At 38.4% G+C, this 19,652-nt stretch overlaps 1 protein-coding gene across 3 annotated transcripts in view; it reads right to left on the bottom strand.

Moving 5' to 3' along the window:
- Positions 1 to 7: 7 nt before the first annotated feature.
- The window catches only part of BLTP3A (bridge-like lipid transfer protein family member 3A), a 144,539-nt gene continuing 124,894 nt past the window's right edge, over positions 8 to 19,652 (bottom strand). For 2 of the 3 annotated variants that reach the window (XM_077161536.1, XM_077161538.1), the window contains 7 exons: positions 15,701 to 15,897; positions 8,036 to 8,190; positions 7,801 to 7,951; positions 5,908 to 6,170; positions 5,351 to 5,459; positions 5,120 to 5,226; positions 8 to 4,751 (listed from right to left, as the gene is read on the bottom strand). In XM_077161536.1, coding sequence (XP_077017651.1) covers positions 4,626 to 4,751; positions 5,120 to 5,226; positions 5,351 to 5,459; positions 5,908 to 6,170; positions 7,801 to 7,951; positions 8,036 to 8,190; positions 15,701 to 15,897 — 1,108 coding nt within the window. In that variant the 3' untranslated portion in view covers positions 8 to 4,625. The remainder of the gene's footprint in view (positions 4,752 to 5,119; positions 5,227 to 5,350; positions 5,460 to 5,907; positions 6,171 to 7,800; positions 7,952 to 8,035; positions 8,191 to 15,700; positions 15,898 to 19,652) is intronic. The other variant, XM_077161537.1, reaches the window with a different exon arrangement.

Here is a 19,652-nt window from a genome sequence, read left to right as displayed (position 1 = left end):
GTCAATATTGTTTAATAAGTTTAATTTGCTTTTTTCAGGTGGTTCACAGAACCAGTACACTCCAAATTTGAAGATATTGCAACGTTGAAATTTCCCAATACTGACCAGGATTCCAGTTCATTAGCTACATTCCCATTGTTTTCCTTGAGTAGAGGGGAATAGAGTGACCTTTTATTGACAGTGATTAGCAGTAATAAGACTACTGTATATAACTGGCAGTCCCAAGGTCTTCTCTCCATCATTCAATGTCATAAGGAGAAGGATTTTGATGCTTTTCTCTTTTGAAGCTTTCTTGAGCTGGTATAATAAGATTCCGTTCTGTTTAACACCCAGAGTGGAAGAAATAGCTTCGACCCATGAAATTGGGCAAATCTGACTTTAATATCTTATATATCAAAACTCATGGCTTTCCACATACATTTAGTCAATGGAGAAGACATCTCAGCAGAGCATTCCACAAGGAAATGCTGTAAGAAGCAGGCTACATCTTGATAAAATACTAATACACCAATGAAAAACAAATTCTTTCAGCTCTAGCAGGAATTTTTTAAACTGTAGGAACTAAAACTATTACAGGTAGAAGTACTGAATAAGATTGAAACTTTCATGGAAGGAAGATCAGATTCTAAGTCTGGCCAAAAGCCTCACTTGTCACAGAGGTTCTCCACCCATTCTTCACCTTGTGTATGTTGTAAACGGTGAATGGGAATATTCCTGTTCTAGCAAAAGGTAGGGGAAGCAACGAGGTGAAGGTCCCAGGGCCTGAAAGGATGATGCAATACAACACATTCTCTCTGAAACACTTAATAATGACTATGGCAAATCAAGGCAACAACATGACTTTTAGTGCTCCAATAACCAAATGGCATCCTACTAGTTTGTAGGATTCAACTCAGTTGTGTCCTTAGTTCTGTGATTTTACTATAACTGATTTTAGAAGTTTAGGCAGGTATTAGATAATGAAAAAAACAACTTTAATGTAACAATTCGGAGTAGAAAATTTCCATAATACTATCGCAATAATTCAAACTACCCCCAGAACTAGCCTGAGAGGAAACTAACATAAATGAATTAAATAGAGGCATTTATGTTATGGGGTATGTATAGGGAGGTGTTATTTCTCCCTTTATATTTCATACACAGAAAGTACTTTCAGAACCATGAAAAAGAGGGTGTAAAAGTCGAGACCCATAGCAAAATGAGAACCAGACTAGATATACAGTAAAAAAGCAGTCATCATATGAATAGAACTTCTTTTGTCTTAAGTCACAGAAACTAGGTTAATTATTCCAGCGAGTTGAAAACAGAACTCAATGAGTTGATAACCATTCCTGCATAACAGAACTCAATGAGATTGATAACCATTCTTGCATAACAGCCAAAGAGATTTAAATTCTAGTCCACATAAACTGAAGTGTATCCCCAGTATCTCCTTGTAAACAGGAAACCTGGACAACCACAGATAATAAGTACTTGTAAGTGCTTCACAGCTGAAATGGTAATGTGCAGTGGCCGAAGTCTTTGAGGGATAGTAGTACTATCATCCCAGGCATTTTTTTGAGGTATTGTTATTTCGTCTTCACAGAGAATTGCAGCTCTGAGGCAGAAATCATAAGCAGTCCAAAGGGGCTGACACTATTTTTCCATTGTTTTCATTTATATTTATCCTGAGGACCACCAACCAGTTCACAGTTCTTCATTATGAAAGTCTTCCTTCTTCCAGTGAATAGGAGGGTGAAGATATACCAGATGATTTTTACCAAAATATCATGGGACAGTGACCCCTACCATATTTCCTGAGAGAGGATTTCAAGACACTATGGCCAAAGCTGCCACATAAGGGAAACAATAACTTCTAGGACTCCATTTGTCACATGAACAAGAGCTACAAACTCCATCAGAGTCCAGAAATCTGACTGGGCTCTGGCAGTTAAGGGGTTAGCCTTAGTGCTCATTGGTTTTGTTTCTCCTGCCTCCCACCAAACACAAGCTTTAGGCAAATATACACCTAACAATGCCTATTGGACATTTTTGTATGGAGGGTTGGCAGTGGGGTCTGGTGTAAAAGAGAGGAGGGGAAGGGAAGAGTCAAAATGTGATTTTAAACCAATTCAGGTGAGCCTGGGATTATCCTAGTTTCCGTTATAGTATTTCTCCATGCCACAACATTATAAATGCCATAATTGAGAGGACCAGCAATACATTCAGTTCAGCATTCTGCCTTTGAAAGCAGCACTAAAGGGAGAGGGAGGGGTTGTGGAAGGACACAACTGTATATCACCAAATACCCCTAGTTTTCTATAATTTCTCTTTGAGAGGCCATTGTACAGATATTCCTCTTAAACCTGCGCCCATGTATAGTTTCTGCTGGCACCACTTCTTGGCCAACGAGCTCCCCAAGTTCCTAACTTCCTATGCAATGTGCTTTCTTTTAACTAAGGCTACAAGGTAGAGCCCTAGAGTTAGTATTTCAGGACCTGGTAACATGTCCTTGCTCCTGACTGGATATTTTATCAAACGCTTACCCTTAGTTTTCATCTTTCCAGAATATAGTCCATATTTTAAAGATGTGTCCTCATGCAGAAATATCTATGCCTCCTGATAGTTTTTGCTCTTCTCTGGACCTTGCCCCCTTTCACTCAATGTTTCATAAATAAATTCACTAGAAAAGCACGGATTTTTTTTTTTAAGACATAACTATGATTTTAAATGAGGTGTTTTTTGCTCCATCTTCCAAGCATCCTTCCTAATGATGTCTAGAAGGCCATTGGGCTTTTGGCCACAGCAGCACTTTGATCCCTCCTCTCGCTTCCATATAATGCTACATTTCTTTCTTGAATTCTAACAGCTCGCTGCCTTGTCATAAATATGTTACTTTCTGCTTCCTTATGCTGAACCTCATTAGTCAATACTAAGAATACTTTTCTTAGTATTCACAGCCCTGTGATCATTCTGCAGTTTTTTGTTTTGTTTTTTAAAATCTCTTCTTGTTTGACCTTTCACTGCCTGGAAGTAGTGACTTTCGGGTCATTTTTAAAAATCTTAAATAAGTTTGAACCAAGCATTAATCTTTAGGAATCATCCTGTTAGCATTCTGCTTCCAGAAAGATGTTTATTTCTAAGTCACCAAGTTGTTTCCTAAACATGACAAAATATCCACACAATCCCAGAATAATTTTTAAAATTGCCTTAGTGAAGAACCTTGACAAAAGCTCTTTAAAATCTGAACAAATTAAAGCTAGTTCCTTCTTGAATGCATGTTTTTTTTTATCCTCAAGAAACTGGGATATACAAGTCAAGCATGATTTCCCATAAATGGTAAAAAACGAACCATTTTATCTTTCCTTCAATAGGCCATGTGTGATTTAGACTTTAATGACACCATTAAATCACTATTTTACCACATTGTCAAGTCAAGGTGAGTCAACTGATGAACTTCTGTCCAATCAACACACTTGAAATATATCACAGAGCACTATGGATGGAGGTAGATGGTTGGGGAAGAATTATGTAGAAAAAATAACTCTGTTGTAGGACAGAAAGCACACCTAGCCAGGTTGAAGGGTTTTGTTTTGTTTTTAACTTAAGTCAAAAGTACATGATTTTAAAAAGCCATGGTAAGGGGGTGAGAGGCAACAGGTTGAGATGTTTATAATAAAATTTAAAATATTTTCAGCCCCCAAAACCACAAGTGCTGGGAAGGGCACTGGTAGAAAGTCACAGTGCTGGGTAAGCAGATATGCCAGGGCCCCAAGGAGAAAGAGAGAATAATCTTTGAGGTGTAGCTGTGGAGGAGAAGCTGGACTTTTGGTAGGGAATGGGTTTCAAAACTAAGCCCCCATTGACTCCTACCACATCATGTCTTCAATTCAGCCTAGCTCTGAGTGAATATTTTTTCTTGATTTAAATTTCAAATACATCATGTTATAAAAAAGGGAAAGTGATACTTTCTACCCTTGTTTACTTTCTACCACAGCATCACAATGATGACTAGGTAAGAGAAAAGAAGCTTAACCTTGGAAACTTTGACAGTAATATCAACCAAGGGGATATGCACTTGATTCCCTTTCCAAAAAGGCAGGATCCAGGTCCTTATTTTTGTGCCTCTCTTGGCTCCTTGCTTTGCTGGGCTATTTCCTATTCCACTCCACTATTAAGGCCAAAGCTCAGGCCAAGGCCTGTTCAGGTCTGCAACAGGAAGCTCTGGGATATATACTCTTTGGTGGCTCTGTAGATGACTGAGGAGGTGGATACTTTCCCTTATTCACACAGGTTGTACAGGAAGCAATGTCTCTGCCATGAACCAAGAGATGAAATGGCCCTACCATGCCTAGATGATTTCACCTAGCATAGAGAACCAAAAGGCTTTAGATAGGTGAGAGACGATGCTTGAGCCACACATAAAACTGCTCTCAATTTCCTCAGAAGTGGTCATGCTTTGCCTTTCCTCCAGCCAAGTTAGAACAGCTAATAGAAAGTATAACCCTCGAAGAGTAAATTCAGCACTCTCCAATCTCTCTGGCATCCTTAGGCAGACTTAGTTGACACTGGATGGTGCCTTCTGTCCTAGGTGGTGCTATTGCTGGTGATCACTCTCCTTGGCACAGTCAGCTGAGGCACTGCTGTCAGAGCTCAAAGAGGGGGTTATATTTTCTAATCTCCTGAAGAAGTTTTTCTTTATCCTGGATGGCATTAGCCAATGCTTGTTTGGTTTCTAAAAGTTCCTTTTGTAGGATGGGCAGTTGTTTCACCTGAGGAATAATAAGTAGTTCACAGTTAATGAACAGAATATGGTAATACCACATTGCAACATAGCCAGTAAGGGGATCAGGGAGGAAGATTTCAAACAGAAAAATCTACAAATTAGGTCAGTACTGATGAAAACCTAGATCTTTTTTAAGAGCCTAATCCCCTCTTCAGAGTTCAACAGTTACAGGGAAAGCAAAAGGCTTGCAGCCTATACACAGTACTTCTAGAAGCTGCTGATAGATGACAGAAGCCCAAACCATCTAACTGTATACAGCACAAGCAACCTTTTCAACCCTTGGGGTTTTACTAACTTCCAAGATTACAGCCCCTAAGGGGTTAATGGGAAGGCACTGTTCAGTTAGATCCTTACCTGCTGTCCAAAGGCCTCCACTGTGGGCATCAGGAATACTTGTTCTTTTGGGGGCTGCCTCTTCTCACTTTTAGGTATTTCTTTGGGTGGTCTGTCCTGAGAAGCAGCTGGAAAAAAAAAAAGTAAAGGTTCTAAGCCATAAACTGCTACTAATACCCAGATAGTTTCAAGTTGTCACTTATTCTTTCACAGGAGAGAAGAGGCCGAGAAGCCAGGAGGCCAATAACTCACCACCTATGTGGAAAACACCATCATCACTCCGCTTTAGCATGATGTGCTCCATGGCCAGAGTAATGGGGATAGGGCCTGGGGACGTCGGATAGACAGGGGGGATATCATCCTGCAGGAAGAGAAGGAAACCGCCTGATGCCCTCTACCAGCTGAGGGCAATTTAGATAAAACAGCCCATCCTGTTCTACTGTTCAGCTTGAAGCACTTTTATATCATAATTTCTCCATATATTCTTGCAAAGTAAAAGAGGCATAACTGAGTCTCTCGTATTCTAGAGACAGTGAATCTGAGGCTCAGACAACCTAATGGCTTGCATCTGGTCATGCTGCAAGCCAAGACAAGGCTAGGGCTAGACACTAGGTCTCCCTTGAACCCAGAGCTTTTTGACAGCAATACACATTTATATAGTACTACAATAGCGACAAAGAATGCTAGTGTGCATTTCCTCACTTGATCCTCACCACGTTTTATGGTAACAAGAGAAGAGGTACAGTTGTCACTGTTAGAATTCCTTCCCCAACAAAGTCCAAGAGCAAAAAATCAAAGGTTCCTCTCACCTTTAGGGTGATTCTGGAGTTCAAGAGCTCAATCTGCATGGGGACTATCACTGGGATCTCCTCATCCTCTAAGAAGGGCCCTAAACTATTGAGCACTGAAGTGAACAGCTCTAGGTCACAGCCATGGAGCAAGAAATGCAGGAAGCCATTCTGTATGGCCAGGGGAGAGTGAACAGCTGCACCAGGCCCCACCTCAAAGCGAAGGCCCACAGCTGGCCTGATGTGGCCTGTCTTCAAAGTTGAGGATTCCTGAAAGCTTGTGTCTGTGAGAAGAAAGATGGAAAGAAAAACATTAACACCTGGGGACTGTTCTAAACATTTTACATATATTTAATACTCATAATGACCCTGTGCCAAAAGTATTACCAATATTCCCATCCTATATATGAAGTAACCAAAGGCACAGAGAATAACTTGCCCAAAGTTACTCAACTAGTAAGTAGCAAAGCTACAATCTGAACCAAGGCAGTCTAACTACAAAGTCCATGGGCTTAACCACTTGGGCTATAATGCCTCTCAAGGTATAAAGGAGATGAAGGAGCAATAAAACTGGTCTTGCTATAAATCTGAGGTGCTGGGCTAATGGGCAAAGGAAAGCTCTTGAAACATAGGCCCCTCAATCCTCCTAAACTTGAATGTCTCTTTCTTTCTCAGTCTTGGTCTTATCTGTCTCTGATAGACCAAGCAGGATCTATGCTAACCTCCCCAAAGTGCCATAAATAATCATCTCAGGTGGAGCCAAGGATTTGCAGCAACTTATATACTTGTGAGACTGTAAGTTGGTACAACCACTTTGGAAAATAATTTGATATTGTCTAGTAAAATTGAAGCTATACCTACCGCAAAGACCTAGAAATTATAACCTCAGGAATATAACCTCAGGGAAATCATGAACCTTTGTATCAGAAGACATGTATAAGGTTGCTCACAGTGATGCTATTTGAAATGGCAAAAAAACTGGAAGCAACTTAAATGTCTATTCACAATAGACTGAGAAAGTAAATAGTGGTAGTGGGTACAAGAGATCTTTGGGGGGGATGATGCAAATGTTCTAAAATCAGATTGTGGTGCACAATTCTGAAAAATTATTGATTTGAACAATTAAAATAAGTGGATTTTATAGTATACAAATTATACCTCCAAAAAGCTTTTTTTTTTTTTAAAGCAAATAGTGGTATACTTATACAATAAAATATTATATAGCAGTGAAAATGAATGAAATATAGCTAACTCAACTACTTAAAAAAATTTCAAGAATATCATATTAAGGGAAAGAAGCAAGTCACAAAGAAATATAAACTATGATTCTCTTTAGATCAATTTAAAAACCTGCAAAGCTAAATTATAAATATATGTGTAAAACTGCAAGTTAAAGCAAGGTAATGAAAACACAAATCTCAGGATAGTGATTACTTCAAATAGGTGAGGGACAGAGGCTCCCAAGCACTTCAAAGGTAATGGTACTGTTCTTATTTATTAAAGTAGGCAGTAGGTACATGGGTTCATTGTATTGTTATTTTTTATGCCTTACATAAATTTCATAGCATTCTTATCAACTCTACATTTTAAAAAATAATTTTTTAAACAAAACATACAATACAAGCCCAGATTTTATGTTAGCGGCTACAAAAATGAAGAAGTAGACACTGTTCTCACATATAAGCAGAAAAAGCACCTGGGAAATAAAGCTGGAGAATGGCCTAGTAAAAGTACAGTCCCAGAAAGAGCTCTAGGGAGCTCCTTGTAAGAAGAAGATTTCACTGGAGTTCTTTCTTATCCTAATGACAGCTGAAGAGAAGGGCCAAGGGCTTGACATTAGGGCAGCTGCTGCTAGAGCCCAGTGATAGGAGCAAGTTAAGCTATGGCTGCATCAGATAAATTCCACCAGCTTACCTGGGCAGTTTCCATGCAGGAACTGCCAGAGTCCCATGGTGCCCAGCTGTCGGAGGGTCAGTTCCTCTGCTTGAAGGGCCACAGCCAGGTCCTCGCCATGTACCTCAATTCCAAATGATACCTCATTCACCTTCAGGACCAGAACTGAGACCTGAAAAAGGAGAATCTGTTAGCTGAGTCCCAAGTTTCCAGCCCAGAGCCTACCCTCTGCAGAGAAGAAAGTATAACAGCTCACTGGGTGAAGACCGAGGTCTTCCCTACTGGGTAAGGCCGAACTGTTGGTCTCTGGTGATTCCTGTCCAAAATTATCCACAACAGGGCTTCCTTGAACACCAGCATTTTCCAATACATTTGGAAGAGATCCTGATGGGAGAGATTCTCGACCGGATTCTACATGAGAAAGATGACACAAGGGTTCAAAGTAAAAAAATTTCTGTTCAAATCCAACCTTTAAAAACAATGATAACTGTTAATGAACACAACATTTATGAAATTTATGAGACAAGTGGAAATTTGAAGACTAACTGGATATTTGATAAATGTAAGGAATTGCTGTTAATATTTAAAATGTGATGTTAGGATTTGATCATATTTTCAAAGTCTGTATCTTTTCAAGATGCATACTTAAAATATTTATGGATGAAATACTGTGATGTTTGGGATTCATTTCAAAATAATATGGGAGGGGCGGGGCAAGAGGGCAGCATAGTGAGGTATGGAATTTAGTTCATTCTCCAGAACAGCTAATAAATGGCCAGAATGGTACAGAACTGCTAGGTGAACACTAGTGATCAGACACAGAGCATACACCAATCTGGACCATGTGGGACCAGCTGAGACAATACACAGAACTGTAAGTCCCCCAAGCCGTGGAGGCCAGTGCCCCACCCCCATGGACATAGCAAGGTGATTCCCTGAGGGGAAAAGAAACAGAGTTTACTAGCAACAGGAGCTTAGCTCAACCAAGCTCCAATTGTGGAATTAACTAATTCTGAGTACTGAAAATAGGCCCCCAGCACATATAAACCAGGAATAAACACTAAAGGTACTAAGAGGTTTTGGCCAAGCAGAGAGGGGGCAGGATTGACACATACACACAAAAATCTTTTTAAGTCAGCACAAAATACTAGAAAAGGGCTGGACCCCAAGAAAAGGGGGCACATAAGCCTGGAGATACAGAGAGCCACATATCAACTTAAGCTCTTGATTAACAAACCTGAGGAGCAGGGGTCCTGCCCAGAAAAGTCTCTTTGTGTGTGCTTTCTCCCCCTACTCCTTAACAGCTCATTAAATAGAACTGGAAGTCTTCTCAGGCTCCATCACTGCCCCAGGCTCCATCACTGCCCCAGGCAGAATTAAACTTGTCTGAGAGACAAAGTAACTAGCCACGTGAAAGGAGTTAATTCCCTAAAGGCTGTACCTTCCCCTAAAGAAAAGAATCCCCAGCTCACTTGGAATTCAGGCCTCAGGGATGGGAAAACTAAAGCAATTAATGCCAACCCACTACCTCACTTCTGTCTCAAGCATGCTCCAGGAAGAGTCTGCTGAAATTAAAGGCACCAATCACTTTATCCTGGTGGGAAGTCATGGGCAGACAGGAGCCACATACTGGACAGTATAGGAAAAGCACAGAGTCTAGAGGCTTCAAAGGAAAGTCTGACAACCTGTTGGGTCTCACCCTCAGGGAGAGTGAAATGTCTGTAAATCTTTCCTCCTGAGAGGAGGCCAGTCTTGTCTGAGAAAATTTGGCTGGGGTCTATGATATCTGAGGAGACTGTCCTCAAAAAAAAAAAAGTTCCATATAAGCAAGGCAAGAAACAGAAAAGAACTAACAAATTACAATCAGTTAAACAGAACCTATGCTAGAAGTCTAGAAAAAGTTGAACTGAATGTCAAAGAACAAAGCTATCCAGCAAGAAAATCCTAGGTAAAAGAGTGAAAACAATCTCCAGAATAAGCTAATTAAGGAAATCAAATACCTAGACTCCAGCAAAAATAATAAGTCATATTAGCAAAATTAAAGATATTGGCCCATTCAAAGGAACAAACCAACTATTCAAATGAGATACAAGAGTTGAAACAACTAATTCAGGATGTTCAAGCAGACATGAAAAATCTCATCAAAAATCAAATCAACAAGTTGAGGGAGGATATAAAGAAGGCTCTGAGCAAACAAAAAGAAGAAATAAGAAGTTTGAAAAAACATCACAGAACTTATAGGAATGGAAGGCACAATAGATGAGATGAAAAAAACAATGGAAACCTACGACTGTAGATTTGAAGAGGAAGAAGAACAGATTAGTAAACCAGAGGGCCTGGACATCTGAAATCTGACACACAAAAGAAAATATACAGAAAAGAATGAAAAAATATAAGCAGGGTGTCAGGGAATTGAATGACAATATGAAGCACGTGAATATACATGTTGTGGGTGTCCCAGGAGGAGAAGAGAAGGGAAAAGGAAGAGAAAGACTAATGGAGGAAATCATCACTGAAAATTTCCCATCTCTTATGAAAGACATAAAATTACAGATCCAAGAAGTGCAGCATACCCCAAACAGAATAGATCCAAATAGACATACTCTAAGACACTTACAAATCAGCATGTCAGATGTCAAAGAGAAAGAGAATTTTGAAAGCAACAAGAGAAAAGCAATCTATCATATATAAGGGAAGCCCGATAAGACTATGTATGGATTTCACAGCAGAAACCATGGAGGCAAGAAGGCAGTGGTATGATATATTTAAGGTTCTAAAAGAGAAAAACTGCCAACCAAGAATTCTATATCCAGCAAAACTGCCTTCAAAAATGAGGGGAAGGGTGGGTAATAGTGGCGCAGTGGCAGAGTTCTTGCCTGCCATGCTGGAGGCCTAGATTCGATTCCTGGTGCCTGCCTATGACCAAAAAAATAAGGGAGGGGAGGAGATTAAAATATTTTCAACCACTGAGAGAATTTGTGACCAAGAGACTGGCTCTGCCCACTGACTGTACATTTTGGATGGACTGTTTGGTATGTGAATATATCTAATATCTGGCAAATTAGACTTCAAATGTAAAGCAATTAAAAGAGACAAAGAAGGACACTATTGTATTAATAAGAGGAACAATTCAACAAGAAGACATAATAATATGCACTGAGCCAGAGTGCCCCAAAGTACAGAGGCAAAAACTGAAAACACTGAAGGAAGAAATAGACACTTTAGCCATAACAGCTGGAGACATCAATTCCTGGCTCTCATCAATGGACAGAATATCTAGACAGAAGATTAATAAAGAAATGAAGAATCTGAATAATGTAATAAATGAACTAGACTTAACAGACATTTACAGAACATTATACCCACAAGAGCAGGATACACATTTTTCTCAAGTGCTCATGGATCATTCTCAAGGATAGACCATATACTGGGTCACAAAGCAAGTCTCAATAAATTTTAAAAGACTGCAATCATACACAACACTTTCTCGGATCATAATGGAATGAAATTGGATTCCATTAATAGGCAGAGAGGCAGAAAATTCACAAATATATGGAGGCTCAACAAAACACTCTTAAACAACCAGTGGGTCAAGGAAGAAATTACAAGAGAAATCAGTAAATATATTGAGGCAAATGAAAATGAAAACACAAGATATCAAAATTTATGGGATGCAGCAAAGGCAGTGCTAAGAGGGAAATTTACTGCCTTAAATACCTATATTAAAAAAAAGAAGAAAAAGCAAAAATTGAGGCATTAACTGTTCACTTGGAAGAACTGGAGAAAGAACAGCAAATTAACCCCAAGGCAAACAAAAGGAAAGAAATAATGAAGATTAAAGCAGAAATAAATACAATTGAGAACATGAAAATAATCATGAAAATCAACAAAACCAGAAAATCAGTAAAATCAAAGTACCCTTAGCTAGGCTGACAGAAAGAAAAAGACGATGCAAATAAATAAAATCATAAATGTAAGAGAAGACATAACCAGTGACCCCACAGAAATAAAGGAGGTAGTGAGAGAATAATAAGAGCAACTACATGCAAATAAACTAGGCAATGTAGATGAAATGGACAACTTCCTAGAAAGGCATGAACAACCAACACTGACTCGAGAAGAAACAGATGACCTCAAAAAACCAATCACAAGTAAAGAGACCGAATCAGTCATCAAGAAGCTCCCCAAAGAGAAAAGTCCAGGACCAGATGGTTTCAAATATGAATTCTACCAAACATTCAAGAAAGAACTGCTCAAACTCTTCAAAAAAATTGAAGAGGAGGGAAGACTACCTGACTTATTCTATGAAGCCAATACCATCCTAATACCAAAGCCAGACAAAGATGTTACAAGAAAAGAAAATTACAAACCAATCTCTCTAATGAACAAAGATGTAAAAATCCTCAACAAAATACTAGCAAATCAAATCCAGTGGCACATTAGAAGAATAATACACCATAACCAAGTGGGATTTATGCTAGGTATGCAAGGATGGTTCCACATAAGAAAATCAATTAATGTAATATACCATATCAACAAATCAAAGCAGAAAAACCACACAATCATCTCAATTGACGCATAAAAAGCATTTGAAAAAATTCAACATCCTTTCTTGATGAAAACATTTTAAAGGATAGCAATAGAAGTGAACTTCCTCAACATGATAAAGGGAATATAAGAAAAACCCACAGCTAAGATCATCCTCAGTGGGGAAAGACTGAAAGCTTTCCCTCTAAGATCAGGAACAAGACAAGAATGCCCACTGTCACCACTGTTATTCAACATTGTACTAGAAGTTCTAGCCAGAGCAATTAGACAAGAAAAAGAAATAAAAAGCATCCAATTTGGAAAGGAAGAAGTAAAACCCTCACTGTTTTCAGATGATATGATACTATATGTCAAACATCCCAAAAAATCTATAACAAAGCTACTAGAGCTAATAAATGAGTACAGCAAAGTGGCAGGGTACAAGATCAACACCCAAAAATCAGTAATGTTTCTATACACTAATAGTGAATATCTGAGGAGGAAATCAAGAAAAAAAATTCATTTACAATAGCAACCAAAAGAATAAAAAATTTAGGAATAAATTTAACTAAGGATACAAAAGACCTATACATAGAAAACTATAAAAAATTGCTAACAGAAATCATGGAAGACCTAAATAAATGGAAGGGCATACCATGTTCATGGATTGGAAGACTAAATATAATTAAGATGTCAATTCCCCCCAAACTGACTTATAGATTCAGTGCAATATCAATTAAAATCCCAAAACCTTACTTTGCAGAAATAGAAAAATCAATAACCAAATTTATTTGGAAGGGCAGGGTGCCCTGAATAGCTAAAGAGATCTTGAAAAAGAAACAGAAGTGGGAGGTCTCACACTACCTGAATTACAAAGCTAACAGTTATCAAAATAGCATGGTACTAGCATAAAGAACATATACTGACCAATGGAATTAAATAGAATTTTCAGATACAGACCCTCTCATCCATGGGCAATTTATCTTTGATAAAGGGGTCATGCCAACCCACTCGTGACAGAGAAGCCTCTTCAATAAATGGTATGTGGAAAACTGGCTATCCATATACAAAAGAATGAAAGAGGATTCATATCTCACACCCTACATAAAAATGAACTCAAAATGGATCAAAGACCTAAACATTAGAGCTAAGACCATAAAACTTTTAGAAGAAAATGTAGGGAAATATCTTCTAAAACTTGGAATAGGAGGCATTCCACCCAAAAGAGCTTACACCCAAAGCATGAGTATTGAAGAAAGAAATAGATAAATGGGAACACCTCAGAATTAAACACTCTTGTGCATCAAACAACTTTGTCAAGAAAGGAAAAAGGCAGCCTACAGAATAAGAGACAATATTTGGAAATCACATATCAGATAAGGGTCTAGTATCCAGAATATATAAAGAGATTGTTCACCTCAACAACAAAAAGACCAACAACCCAATTAAAAAATGGGCAAAAGACATGAACAGACACTTCTCAGAAGAGAAAATACAAATGGCTAAAAGACACATGAAAAGATACTCAACTTCACTGGCTATTAGGGAAATGCGAATCAAAACGCCACAATGAGATATCATCTCACACCCACTAGAATGGCCATGATTAAAAAAAAAATAAAAAACAGAAAATGACACGTGCTGGAGAGGATGTGGAGAAAGAAGCACTTATCCACTGTTCTTGGGAATGTAAAATGATACAACCTCTCTGGAAGGGAGTATGGCAGTTCCTCAGGAAGGTAAGTATACAACTGCAAAATGATCCAGCACGCCCATTGCTAGGTTTATATTCAGAGGACATGAGGGCAAGGACACAAACGGACTTTTGCTCACCAATGTTTATAACAGTATTATTTACAATTGCCCAGAGATGGAAACAGCCCGAATGTCTATCAACGGATGAATAGCTAAACAAGGTGTGGTATATACATACAAGGGAATATTATGCAGCTGTAAGAATAAAGTCATGAAGCATGTAACAGTGTGGACAGACCTTGAGGACATTATGCTGAGTGAAATTAGCCAGAAACAAAAGGACAAACACTGTATGGTCTCACTGATATGAACTAACATTAATGAATGAACTTGGGGAATTGCAGTTAAGAACACACGTTATCAGGAGATAGAAATAGGGTAGAGATTGGGCAATTGGTGCTGAAGGAATACAGATTGTGCAACAGGACAGACTGTAAAAATTCAGAAATAGATAGTACAATACTACCTGATTGTAGCACAATAATATAAGTACACTGAATGAAGCTGAATGTGAGTATGACTGGAGAAGGAGTGGGGGCATGTATGAAACCAGAAGGAAAGACAGAGGATAAAGACTGAGATGGTATAATTTAGGAATGCCTAGAGTGGACAATGATGGTGATTAAATGTAGAAATTAACGTTTTTGCATATGGGAGAACAAATGAATGTCAATATTGTAGGGTGTTGAAAATAGATGGTACATGGGAAAAAGCACAATCAATGCAAGCTAGGGTCTATAGTCAACAGTAACATTGTAATATGCTTCCACTGAATGTAACAAAGGCATTATGCCAAAACTAAATGTCAACAGGAGGGGGGAATGGGAAAGGGGTATGGATTCTTAGCAGAAGAAAAGGAATGCCTTCAGAGAGAGCATGGTGGCAAAGGCATGACTTAAACTTAGGTTGGATGTATAATGTGTGAATGAAACTGTTTAAAAATGAAAAAAAAATATATGGGAGGAAGTAAAGTAAAGAAGAATGTAGGTGAAACAAGAATAGCCAGGAGTTCTTAACAGTTGATGCTAGGTAATGGGTATAAGGGGTTTATTTGTACATATTTGATATTTTCCTTAAGAAGTTAAAAACATAATAATAAAAACAGGAACCTACTACCTGGCTTAAGAAATAGTGCATTCTTTTTTAAATTATTACTTTCATTTAGACATTCTTCAGGGACCTTTTAACAGCTTTGCTTTCAGTAAGCTAGAAAAAAATCAGTGTAATTCCTTAAAAGTTACTCATTTTTTAAGCAGAAAAAAAGTTCCTAGTTATTTTCCAACAATAAAATTTATAGGTAGGAAAAGAAAACAGACAATTAACACACACTCCATTGACACCAACCACACAACTAACCCTATGACCATAGCTACAGGGTTGTTCAGACTAGTGCTCTCTCCTTTGGTCAGAGTCTTTTTCTGTGATAAAGGTCAAGTGCTGACCAATAACCTACAAAATATTGGGATAAAGCCAGAGCCACAAATCTAAGATTTCTTTTTTTGTTTTCCTTTGTTTTGGTTGAGAAAATGTTTATTTTTTATCATATCTCAGCTCCTCTTAAATCCAGTCAGTCTGAATGCAAGCAGCAGAGAGAACCCTTCCTAGAGTTCTGCAAGTACCCAGTTCTGCTTCCACATACCAGATTCCAGGAGCATCACAAAACTATCACTGCCATCACTGTCCACTGAAATCTGGTCTTCACGGCCACTGTTATCCAAGGAGACACCATCAAATGACTGCTGAGATATTGTCCTTTTCATTGAGAAAAATCGAAGTCGGGCAGCACCTCCACTCACTGGGGCAGCCATCCCCTCGTCTATCTTGGCTATGGGCTCCCTGTTTAAAAAAACAAAAACATGGCTTAGGAGACATTTGTTCCCAATCCCTCACAATACCTTCTTCCTTTAGTCCAGACAATTAATGTGACCATAAACTTTGACTTTACCTATTACCTGCTATAGGGAAATCATGTCGTTTTCAAATCATTGGCCTTTCTGAAGTCTCTTATTCCAGCATCCAAACTGCATAAACAGCCTCTCCCATGACATTAAATGTAAAGGTTATTCAAGGTCATCCCATCCACAGAAGAGACCAACTAACAAAAACCCTGGTGTTAATGAACAGCACCTGAAGCCACCCACATTTCTTCCACAAGCATTTACTGAATAACTTCTGTACACAAGGCCAAGGCTAAGGATAGGGAGTGGGGGGTGGATAAAATAATAAGACAGTCTCTGTCTTCAAAGAACCTATGAACTAGCAGGAGAGAGAAAACATGTGAATAACATTATATGATAGTTAAGTCACATATGCCATAAGAGAGGCACAGAGGCTCAGGCCAAAGCCTAGGTAACATCAAAGACGGGGAAAGGATGAGGAGAAGGGGATGGCTTTGTGGAGGGAGATGCCATTTGAGTAGTCCTAGAAAAACTGTGGAAGGAAGAGATAGGGAAGATGCCATTCTACAGGGGAAGAAATAACATAAGCAAAGGCATGGAGCCCAGAAAACAAAAAGTAACTTTGGAGACAAGTATATCTGTCTGGCTTAAGCTTAGGTTTTGTTAGGGAGAGCAATGGAAAAAAAGTGAAAAGAAAGCTTTAAAACCCTTTTTATCCTACCCTCCCATTTTGCAGATGAAGAGATTTTACCAAAGTCCCAGTTAAAGGTAGAATCAACAAACCCCCAAGTCTTCTAACATCCAGCTAAGTATTTTTTTTTTCACTTTACCACATGGACTGCAGTCAGATTATAGAGAACCCTGAATAAAAGATTATATATGAAAATGCTTTGAAAACTGTCAAGTAGCATCTAGATAGGTAGATAGGTAATAATAATTCATTGTGCCACATGAGGAGTTTAAACTAAATTCAGTGGGTATAAGGAAGATACCTGAAAGTTTTGGAGTAGGGAAATAACAAGATCACACCTGTGTCTTAGTAAGCATCACCTGGCTTTTTCAAAGAATCTAGAGAGGAAACACCCTCCAATGGGGAAATCAAGTAACAGTTTACTAAAATAGTCCACATGTGGGGACCGACAGGAAAAACTGATGTGAGATCCCTAGAAAGAGTTCTCGAAGTGTGGTCCTGGTGGAATCATCACCTCAGTTAGGGCCTCATTAGAAGTGCAAATTCTCAGGCCCAATCTCAGAACTACCAGGGGAGGGCCCGGCAATCTCGGTACTTACAAATCCTCCAGGTGATTCTGATGCAAGCTCAAGTCTGAGAGCCACTGCTTTAGGAATTATGCCCCCAACCTGACAAATGGCTAGAAGAAGCAAAGAGCTAAAATGTGGAGCTAGGATGAGTAGGAAAATAGTGGTACCAGTACCAAAGGAAGAAAGAACTGGTCTGGGGTAGGAGAAAGAATTTTAGCTTCATGTGAAATTCAAGGTTCCATGTGGAACTATGTCCAGTGGATAGTTTTAAATGAAAACCAGTGGAGAGGAAGGAAGTCAGGATTGGAAATATAGACTATAGCAAAGTGAGGAGATGGATAAAATATCCTACAGAAAAAATATTCAAAAGCACAGACTGATATAAATCGCCTGAAACTCTGGCAAATGAATCAAGAACCTTAAAAAATGTTTATACCCTTTGACTCAATAATGCCATTTTCAAGTTTTTATTCTAAAGAAAGATTTAGATATAAACAAAGAGTAAGGCCCACAAAAATAAGGACATTTATTTGGAAACAGAGGTAGGTGATAGGAGCATATTATAGTGGGTGTGACTAGTTGAAAGGGAAAGTTTAGGGTCATGTATGTCACTAAAAGGAAAGCAAGAGGATGAAAGATGGGACTGCGTAACATGAAGAACACTCTTCAGGTGAAAATGTTCTAGAATTGATTGTGGTGACTGATGCACAACTTCAAAAAAAGTTTAATACAATTTTAGTTACCCCTGAGAAAAACTGGAAGCAGACTAAGTAGCCCAAATAGTGGAATGGTTGAATAAATTATGCTCTAGAACACAAAGCAACAATTAAAAATCATGTGTTCATAAATACCTAAAGAATGGGAAAATGTTCTCAATGAAACATTAAGGGAATAAGAGCAGGATAATACTATAGAAATAATATAATCACATTTTGTAAAAATGATATTTGTGTATATTAAATAAGTACATATATACACACATTCACATGGACACACAAATTCATGTATAAAAATTGGGAGAAGATGACCCAATTATAAATAGTGGCTATTTCTGGATACTGTCATTATAAATGATTTTTATATTCTCTTCTTTATTCTCTGGCAATTTCTAATCATTACCAGAATGAGTACAAATAATTTTCATCAATTAAAAAATAAAACTTAAGACAAAATTATCAGAATATGTATAGACTAGACCTGGAGAAGAGTTGCATTTGCAGGATAAAAGGAAGGAGAGAGAAGTCCAGGGTTAAAAAAAAAAAAAAAAAAAGATACTCCCTCAGAGAAATGCAAGTAACCAGGCATGTCACAAAGGACTGACTAGCCATGTTAACTACCACAGAGGAGTCCAGGAGTATGAAGACTGAGGAAAGTTCACCGGCCTGAGCAGTTAGGATGTCACAGTTGACGTTAAAAAACAAAAAACTTTTATAACACACCTTTCTTTTCTTTCTCACCTCCCCTCTTTTCCCATCTCCCTCACTCTTCTCCATCTAGAAAAGGCAGCACAATCTGGGCACTAGGCATTCAGGCATTGAATCCTCACCCACCATTCACAAGATGTATGATCCTGAGCATGTCTCTGACCTCTTTGAGACTTAATTTCCTCATCCATAAAATGGAGAATGATATTAGTACCCGCCTTACAGGGGTGTTATAAGAATTCAGTGAGTTAACATTGTTAGTATTTAGAACAGTGCCTGAAACACAGAAGGCACTCAGTAATATTGGCTAGTGTTATATTACTCAGCCCTTTAATTTTCTTTTCTTCCTCCTAGACATTCTATTCCTAGCAGATACTATCATACCCAGAGACACTGCTTATATTCACTTAAGACAACTCACTTAGAAAAAAGCTCTAAAGCCACTTTTCTTTATACCATGGTTCACCCCAAACCACAAAGGGTCCTAGCAAAGATTTCTCTTAATCTTCATGATCTTTTTTGAAACCCCAAGATACCCATGGGAAAAGTGTCCCTTTCCACTCTTCTGACTATGCATTTCTGTTTTCCTGCTTACACTCCACTGTGTCTCTAGTGCCTGACAGAGCCTTGGCACAGTAAGGACTCAAAAATATTTTTATTCATATAATAAAATATTATATTAAAAAATATTTTGAATGAATGGATGAAATTCTTCCTTCACTATCATTCTGGCAGACAAAAAGAGCAAGTCCAATGCCCCAGCTTTTTATTTTCTATTTCAAAGACACAGGATCCATGGGCTATTCTTCTCTGAAGTCTCAGTTTTCCTCAGATACAAACTGGGGATACAAACACTGGTAGCTACCTCACTATACTGCTGAGGGGACCAAATCAAACAAAATATTACATGACAGCCCACTGAAAAGGATAAAATAGTATACAGATGCCAAGTATTATTATTCTCAAATGGCCTATATCAATAATAGTGAATCAGTGAAAGAGGAGATAA

The sequence above is a fragment of the Tamandua tetradactyla genome, chromosome 5 (genome assembly GCF_023851605.1).
Source record: "Tamandua tetradactyla isolate mTamTet1 chromosome 5, mTamTet1.pri, whole genome shotgun sequence".
NCBI classification, from domain to species: domain Eukaryota; kingdom Metazoa; phylum Chordata; class Mammalia; order Pilosa; family Myrmecophagidae; genus Tamandua; species Tamandua tetradactyla.
This window is presented reverse-complemented; position numbering and strand designations above follow the sequence as displayed.